Source organism: Agrilus planipennis, unplaced genomic scaffold, assembly GCF_000699045.2.
Source record: "Agrilus planipennis isolate EAB-ADULT unplaced genomic scaffold, Apla_2.0 scaffold405, whole genome shotgun sequence".
Taxonomy (NCBI): domain Eukaryota; kingdom Metazoa; phylum Arthropoda; class Insecta; order Coleoptera; family Buprestidae; genus Agrilus; species Agrilus planipennis.
Genome location: NW_020439056.1, coordinates 95,384 through 104,495, shown reverse-complemented (window position 1 = coordinate 104,495; position 9,112 = coordinate 95,384). Strand labels below are relative to the sequence as shown.

Genomic DNA, 9,112 nt, shown 5'->3' with positions numbered 1-9,112 from the left:
AACCTAACCTAACCTAACCTAACCTAACCTAACCTAACCTAACCTAACCTAACCTAACCTAACCTAACCTAACCTAACCTAACCTAACCTAACATCATCGTATGTTTGGTGAGGTTAGGTTAGATAAGGTTCGATTCGGATTGGTTAAGTTGGGTTGGTTGGGTTGATAGGTTAGGTTGGGTTGGGTTATGTTCGGTTGGATTGGGTTAAGTTAGATAAGGTTAGATTAGGTTTGGTTGGGTTGGTTGGGTTAGGTTGGGTTGGGTTGGATTGGGTTAGGTTGGGTTGGGTTGGGTTGGGTTGGGTTGGGTTGGGTTGGGTTGGGTTATCCGACCTGACCTAACCTAACGTTACGTTAAGTGACCCTACCTGAAATGCCTTGACCTAACCAGACTTGAACGAGCCCGACCAGGCTGAACCCTACATGACCTGACATGACCTGAGGCGACCCGTCACGAGCTGGCCTGAACCAACCTAACCGACGCGACCTCAATTAACACGACCTAAAATGACGCGAATTGATCTATCCGGGGCCGACCTGACCCTACACAACACGACCTATACCGACCAGACTCGTCCCAATACGACCTGTCGTTAAATGATCTGACCTGTCCGAACGCAACACGACCTGACTTGAGCCCACCCAACCAGGCCTCACCTAAACTAACCCGACTACAATTATCCTGACCGGGGGCGAGACAAACGGACTAAAGCTAACATAAAGCTACGTGACCTGAGCTGACCCGATCTAAAATGACCCGACATTACCCGAACTGACCAGTCCCTACACAACCTGACCTGAACTGACCCAACCTGATATGACCGAACCGAAATGGCCGGACCTGACCTAACGACCCGACCCAACTTGACCTGAACGGACTTGACTCGACGTGGGCTGACATGTCTTGACCCGATTTGACCTAATCCAACTTGACCTAACCTGACCCAACCCAATACCCAACAGTACCTTATTCGACCGGACCCGACCTAATAGACCTGCGGCGACCCGACACGACCTGACCTGAACCGACCCGACTTGACCTGAGCTAACCTAACTCCACCCAACGCGGACTTACCGGACCTGACCTGACCTGACCTGACTTCATATGGCATGACCTGACCTGACCTGAAATGGCACGACCTACTGAACCTACTTGTTATGACGAGACCTGACCGAACTCGACCTGACCTTAAATGACACGTCCTAGAGACCCGATTTGACCTGACCCTACCCAACACGAATTAATCCGACCTGACCAGATCCAACCCGACGTGAACTGATTCCACCTGATCTAAACAGACCAGAAATACCCCGAAGTTACCTGACTGACCTAACCTGACGAGACGACCCCTACATGTAATACTACTACACCCCAAAAACGTAACGTTTATCACTTACCTGTTACATGAACCCTGGTGAACCGTATCGGACAAAGCATAATCTCGTAACAGCGGACACAACTCACTGACTACCGAGTACTGCATTCCCTGACCGCAACGTTGGTTACAGCGCCGAATATCCGACACATCAGTTGCCGAATGCCTTGCAACAAACAAGGGGCACCAACAACTTCAAGGCACAAAACCTTTCACGTCCGTAGGTTTCCATCTACTAGTCACCAGTTATTAAATGCCCTAATCCGATCACAGCGCCGAACGACGCTTATCTGAAACAGAGTACCGTGCATCAAATACCATACAAAGAATACCGAGTCGACGACACCAAATGTCGCACCCCTAGCACAACGTTCAGAACGTCGGACCAGGATTCCAAAATTACATTTCACACCACACATACTACCGAAAGTGGACACCGCACCCTGATACAACACTCCCGACCCCCAGCGCCTCACTCTCGTACAGCACCTCAGTTTTCTACCCCTGACCCCGTCGTTCCGGATTTCTAATACCGGCACGAACCCCTACATCGCCTTCTTCATACAGAACTTTCTACTGAACACTAGCACCGTAACCATTACTGTCTTTCTCGATAATTAATTGTGATTACGAATTACTTAAACAACTTCTTGATAATATACTGTTTGTTTCTTATAAAAAGCAAGTTAATGTTAAACATTGTACTGGTGAAGTTTATACTAGTGTTGTTAATAAAAATTCACTTGTATCATCACAGGAAGATGGTTAAGCGTTGTTTTAAGACATCGTAACCACTTAATCCACATATACACAAGAAATAGAAACAAGGGATTACTTACTTAATAATTAGATGATAACATATTCATAGATACGATCCCCAGATATTGCACTGCCATTTCACTGCAAATTCCCTCTAGGTTAATGGTAAGCAGCAAACAACAAAGTCCACGGAGTCCTACAACACAGCGGACTATTAAGTCAACTTGTTGCCAATAATCGACATGAAAAATAAATTAACTATGTTATTAAATTAATAACATGAAATAAATAACAAAAACCAAGTGAAATGCCAAAATTAACCCACATATTACAATGAAGAAACCTATACATTAAAAAACACAATCGACTGTCAAAATAACAAAATCAAATAACTATAGATGCTAGCTAACCTCAATTTATCCTATGAAAAAATGGGGTGCGTTCCATGAGGCTTATTAGACATGAAAGGAAAAATAAGTCAAAAATCAAAGCATACCCTTTTCAAACAAAATAAACATGTTGCATTTTCAAAACTTAAGCCTCTAATGCAATGTCAAATGAACTCACTATTACATATGATCAACTCCAGCCCTCTTAGTGACTAAAGTAACTATCAACCTTCTTCCCTAATCATTAACTGATTTCAATAAGTTTAACTTTCTATTAATTAATACCGAATACCAATTACTTAAACAGCTTCCCAATAATAAAGTGCTCCTTTCTTATAAAAACCAAGTTAACGTTTTCCAACATTGTACTGGTGAAGTTTATACTAGTGTTGTTAATAAAAACTAACTTGTATCATCACAGGAAGGTGGTTAAGCGTTGCTTTAAGACATCGTAATCACCTAATCGACATATACACAACAAATAGAAACAAGGGATCACTGACTCAAGAATTAGATGATAGCACAGTCAGAGAGACGATCCCCAGATATTCCACTGCCATTTCACTGCAAATTCCCTCTAGGTTAATGGTAAGCAGTAAACAACAAAGTCCACGGAGTCCTACAACACAGTAGACAAAAATAATAAAACCCTTACATTCCCATCAACGATTTCTTTGAAATTTAACATTAAACACTTTTATTTTATTCTGATGGTGTTAATATTTCTCTGAATTTAGATAATATATATTATTATAATTCATTAATTTATTCTCTATGACTCTGGATGTATGGTTGTTGGTTGAACCCAACTATAGATAAAACCAACGACCCAAGCATAGAACCGTATACCCATAGATACGTATACCATAGGGCGCAATTCGTAACGGCGGATGTTTATGAATACCTTTAATTTTAGGATATGTCTGTAGTGCTGTTTTGATAGTTTTTACTAAGAAAACGGAGTAAAAGATGAGGGAATTTTTATTGGATGCAAATATATATGGACAAAATATTTTACAATTGGTTTCCAGAGGTAATGCAATAATAGCTGAGATTCTGCGTATGAAGGAGTACATCCCTGAAGTTTTTAGGTGAATGAATTTATTATTGTTGTTTTACGGGTTTAACTGTTTAACTTATAGATCACAGAAAAACCAAAGCAACCAAAAATATTCAGAAGTTGTTTTCGATTTCATTTACTTTAAGATTGCTGATCTCCAGGAAAAAAAAATTGAAGATAGCGAGGTTGTTAAATATTATTTACTTATATAAGTATATGTGTATGATTAATCTATGTATTTTAATAAATGAAATGGTTACAGGAATTAAAAGACATAGATGAAGAATTTAGAGACAATCATATCAAGATAATAAACAGATTTTATTTAATATTTGAAGGCATTTATATGTACATTACTGATCTCAATCAAAGTCTGGATGATATAGAAGAAGGAACATTCATACATCAAACTCTAGAAACTATTTTTACTTGCACGGAAGGCAAACAACTGATGGTAGATGGTGTATTATCTCGTTCTTTTCTTTCTTCATAAAAAAGTAATATTTTCCAGTGCGAGGCACTTTACTTATGTGGTGTTATGCTACTTCTGCTAGATTCATTTATAGAAGGCAGTGTAAGAGAAAGATTGTTGGTCTCTTACTATAGATACACTCCCCAACGCAAAGATGGCGAGTTTGCAATCGATGAAATCTGTAAACTTATTCGAGATACTGGATATAGTAATGGCAAGAAACCTGGCAACTATCCAGAGGATTATTTCAAGCAAGTGATTTAAACCTGTTTATATTCTGTTTGATTGGTATTAATTTTAGGAGGATTCCTATTAAATCAAACTATGTTGACATGGTAATTTCTTGCTTACGTTCGGATGATATCTACAATCAGTTATCTGTGTACCAAGCTTCAAAACACCGCAGCACGGCTCTGTCAACGCAAGCTACGATGTTGTTTGTTTCCCTTTTTTTCTGTCCAAAAATACTCCACAGTCAAGCTTCTGTTATGCGAGAAATTGTTGATAAATACTTTCCTGACAATTGGGTCATTTCTCTGTACATGGGCATTACTATGAATCTTCTGGAGTCATGGGATAACTTCAAGGCTGCTAAATTGGCCATTGCAAATATTTTGACCGCACAAAACGTCAAATTCCATGCCAATTTATATGGTTCTACAGTTGGAAACATGATAAAATCAACAGCAAATTTTTTGAAAGAGGGTAACATGACCAAAGAAAATATAATGAAAGAAATAAATCCTATAATGAATATTTTAAAGGATTGTAACGTGGCTGTTCGATGGCTCATGTTGCACCTATTAAGAACAGAAAAGAATAAGAAATGCAAACAGTTGCAAGACCTGGTTATTACTGAAGCAAAGTGTGATCTCACAATGCTTTTCAAACTGTTGTTGAACACTGCTCAGTTGGAAATAATTGTCATAGAACATTTGAAAAGTATGTTGGAAGATCGGGAAAAAACATGGGAGTCTCTTAAAGACGAAAGCTGTGGCAACCTCAAAGAACTGTCTGACGTTTTTGGAGGAATTACCGTTCTCTCACGGATTCAAAAGAACTCCAACTTACAAAACTGGTTCGATGAAATACTTAAGGGAATACAAACGCTATCGCAAAACGAGACCAGCTCGTCTAAAAAAATAATAAAGCTTATCCACGCTCTTCAAAAAGTCCAAGAGTTTCACCAATTGGAAAACAACCTTCACGTCATCCAATATCTGTCAGAAATTCGAAACAACCTGCACAAAATGCTCCAAACACTTAATATCAAAGAAGAAAGTCTAATAGCATTGCACATAATTGCAGATCTCAGTTATGGATGGATTTTAATAGATTCCTTCACTCCCATTATGCAGAAAGGAATTAAAAAGGAACCTTCCTTGTGCATCAAGCTCAGGGCAGTATTTCTGAAGTTAGCTTCGGCCTTAGAGACGCCCCTTTTAAGAATAAATCAGTCACACAGTAAAGATTTGATTTCTGTTTCTCAATATTATAGTAGTGAATTAGAAATTTACGTCCGAAAAGTATTGCAAATAATTCCAGAAACCATGTTTCAAAAACTTCTGAAAATAATTGAAATACAAACGTCTGTTTTGAAAAAGTTACCTACGAAGTTAGATAAGGACAAAATGAAGGACTTGGCCCAATTAAAAGTACGTTTCGAATTTGCCGAGTTAACGAATTCTGTATCAGTGTATAGTCGGGGTATTAATTTAAAAGAAAGAGGAAAAACAAGCTGCACTAACATAAATTTATTTTTTAGGAATACGAATGATGAAAAGCACTCTGGTAGGTGTAATTTGCCTTGACCCGAAGAAATTACTAGAAGACGGTATTCGAAAAGAATTGGTACAACATATCACACAAGCATTACATTTTGGCTTAATATTTACCCCAAAAAGTGATGATCTAGAAAAACGTGTTGGTGCCTTAGCTAACATAATAAAAGGATACAAACAATCTTTGGAATATATACAAGTGAATTTGCCAACATTTCTGATGGTTTGTTATTGATTTACTTAATTTATTAGGACTACATAAACATAAATGGGTTGAAAATATGGCAGGAGGAAGTCACTCGGATAATTAATTATAATGTGGAAGAGGAATGCAATATGTTTCTGAGAAACAAAGTATATGAATGGGACAGTCAACATCAAAGCAAACATGTACCTATACCTCGTTTTTCGTATTTAGATAATCAATGTGGAAATTTCGTAGGGCGGCTTGTTAAACAAATTTTAAGATTAACCGATCCCAGGTAAATATTAAATTAGTGTATGTATAACTTTACTATTTATTAATTACTTATTAATACTTCAGAAATACCATTTTTATTCCGCAAAGTTGTACCTGGTATGACATAAAAACACAAAAGAATGTGTTTAATAAAGAAACTATCAAATGTATAGGAACTGTGCTTGAAGTAACTGGTTTAGTAGGACTTGACAGGCTGCTTTCTCACATGAATAACGTATAATTTGAAAAAAACTATAAGTAAATGCGTGTTAAAAAATAATTTTATATATCTTTTTGTTTATGCTCTTAAAAATTAATTCAAGGTGCTTGGGAAAAGAAAGGCCAGATGAGTGAAACATGGATGAGTTTAAAATTGACCTTTTGTACTAAAGAAAACATAAACATGTCTAAATTCTGTCAGATGTGTTTAAATAGAATGTCTAAACAATTGTCGAATATTTTAGACAGTGTATTAATAATAGGACAACTACAGTTACTTCGGAATATGGTCAATTTTCACCTGAGTTTATCTTGCAAATTTAACGCCAAAAGTTTGGAAACGTCTCTAAAATCGCTTAATGAGTAAACATTAAAACTGTTAGTTAACTTGGATACTTATCCCGTTTTCTCTTTTAGAGCTCTAGTACACATGATGTCCAAAGAAGACAAGATTGTTTTGAATGAGCAAATATTATTAACTTTATCCAAGTATTTGGATTACTGTGGAATGAATCAGCCAGCAAATAAAATTTATGTGACAACAAAATTTAGTGAAGATTATGCTTTCTTCTTGTTCGTTTTTATTATGTGTTTTCATCATAAATTGTCATTTATTAAGGATGCAGGTGAGCAGCAATTAATTTTTCATTACCAAACATTTATCAGAATAGTGATTGTTAATTTTAAATGAAAAGGTTCTAATACAGTGAAAGGTCAAGATAGGATCGACGGTATCCCATTTACAATGGCCCTTCATACAATTGTACGGCAGTATTCTCCAAAATTAAATGAATGTTTTATAAGGCATTTAACAACATTTATTATCGAAACATTTAAACAAAATTTAAGGTAACTCATCCTACAANCCTAAGTAATTTATGCCGAAAAGCAGCATTAAGACAACAGCCTCCCAACCAAAACCACTGCCCCTTACCTTACTTTCAGCAATCATAATTTCTGCCTCTGCAGTTATCCTACTGTCTTCATGCAAAAAGAATAAATTTGTATCGCCCACCATGGACTCTGTGTTATAAATGTAATATAACTTTTTGAAAATATACTTGCAAATAACTTACCAACTTCGTTATCGCAGTTTTGAAAATGCTTTTTGTCAAGAATAATGAATGTGCATTCTAGAATATCGTGGGTGAACAACAGAAACGGAATCCCAATTTTTTAAAAGAATTACTTACTATTATTATCCTCATGCCAAGATTTTTGCATTTCATATTCTTCTTCTAAGGTCAATGGCTCTGAAGCTGTTAAATTTTGCAGTTCTCTTGATAACATCCACTTGTGATATCTGTAAAAACCATCCTTAAGAATGATGTAGAAATAGAACTATCACATGTACATACTTAGCAACATGGTATCTTCGGTATGGAACTAATATAACTTTTTCACCAATAATTCTTATATGCTGATTATAATGCATATTTAAAATTTTATTACTCATATGACGCATATAACTTGTTTTACTAGGTTATATTTATATATACTTATCTATGATTTGAGTCGTTGATGTTATGGGGCAGTTTATTCTCTATATCTAGGGTTAGCTCAAAGAAGCGGACCAGTTACAGCTACTACAATGTACAGACAACCCAACATACAGCAAAATTTAACAACCCTTATAACGTAACTATACTGTTCGAAAATGCTTTTCCTTATAAAAATAACTTTTTTTCGTAACATTACTATTCTCGAGCAAACCACCAAATATTACGTAGAAATAAATCCTTACTAACACTTTTAAAGGTGTCTTGTAAAACTTTGTTGAAAATCCTTGTACATTTTTGTTTGTTACCGCTAAAAACTATTGAATTACTAATTAATGTTTACTGTAAACTATCGTTTTAACATCAAAAGGAACTCGTTCATGAAGATACACAAACGTTTTCAGCAATTTATTGAAGTGAAACTTTTTATGAAACACTACATGAGACATGAGAGTTAACTCGTAGAGCTAACAAATCCATTAAACTCCTTTTTTAATTACCATTCAGTTAAGCAGAGTGAGAAAGGAGGAAAATAGTATACGAAGATCTGCACGGGCGCAGGAGATGCCGAAAATAGTCGCCGAGCGTTGCATATTGATAGGGATCATGTTACTTACCGAGAGTTTATTAATATATATGCTCTGCATGTGTCAAGCAGTATTTGTGTTTTTATTTTATATAAAACTAGGACTAGTTTTTAAAAAACACTACAATAAAATACAATCTAAAGAAGTTTTACTTCTTACGTGTGTGTACTGATACTCGCTCGCTCCTTGGTGAACAATTTCATGAAAGTACTGGGACAAATCAAGACGGACGCTGCTATTCCGTTTTTATTGAAGGAATTTAATTTTTAAATTATATTTTTTCCATGTAGACGCAGTCACAGATGCTCATTAGTATTTTTCTTTTTATACATATTATTTTATAATAAACTAAAATTTGTTATACATAGTCAACCCAACATGCAGCAAATAGTGCAACTTTAACAATGATATTACAATTTTACAAATCCCTTTTACTCGCACAGGTAACTCTTGCACCTGAAATTTGAACATTATCATCGAGCATACCAATCAATTAAATAATTAGTAAT

General features: G+C 36.1%; 2 protein-coding genes across 2 annotated transcripts; one reads left to right on the top strand and one right to left on the bottom strand.

The window, feature by feature from the left end:
• Nucleotides 1-3,389: 3,389 nt before the first annotated feature.
• On the top strand, nt 3,390-7,376 carry LOC108743385 (WASH complex subunit 5). The gene is given in 12 exon segments (XM_018478947.2): nt 3,390-3,616; nt 3,668-3,770; nt 3,848-4,039; nt 4,097-4,308; nt 4,359-5,764; nt 5,823-6,037; nt 6,091-6,320; nt 6,383-6,527; nt 6,529-6,556; nt 6,622-6,880; nt 6,935-7,143; nt 7,213-7,376. Coding segments are annotated over 12 exon segments (3,279 nt in total). The 5' UTR covers nt 3,390-3,494; the 3' UTR covers nt 7,371-7,376.
• LOC108743371 (N-acetyltransferase 9-like protein) lies at nt 7,377-8,915 on the bottom strand. The gene is made up of 4 exons (XM_018478922.2): nt 7,876-8,915; nt 7,711-7,820; nt 7,594-7,650; nt 7,377-7,540 (listed from the first exon to the last, which is right to left on the bottom strand). The coding sequence occupies exons 1-4, from the start codon at nt 7,980-7,982 to the stop codon at nt 7,377-7,379; spliced, it is 438 nt and encodes a 145-aa protein (XP_018334424.2). The 5' UTR covers nt 7,983-8,915.
• Nucleotides 8,916-9,112: the final 197 nt, after the last annotated feature.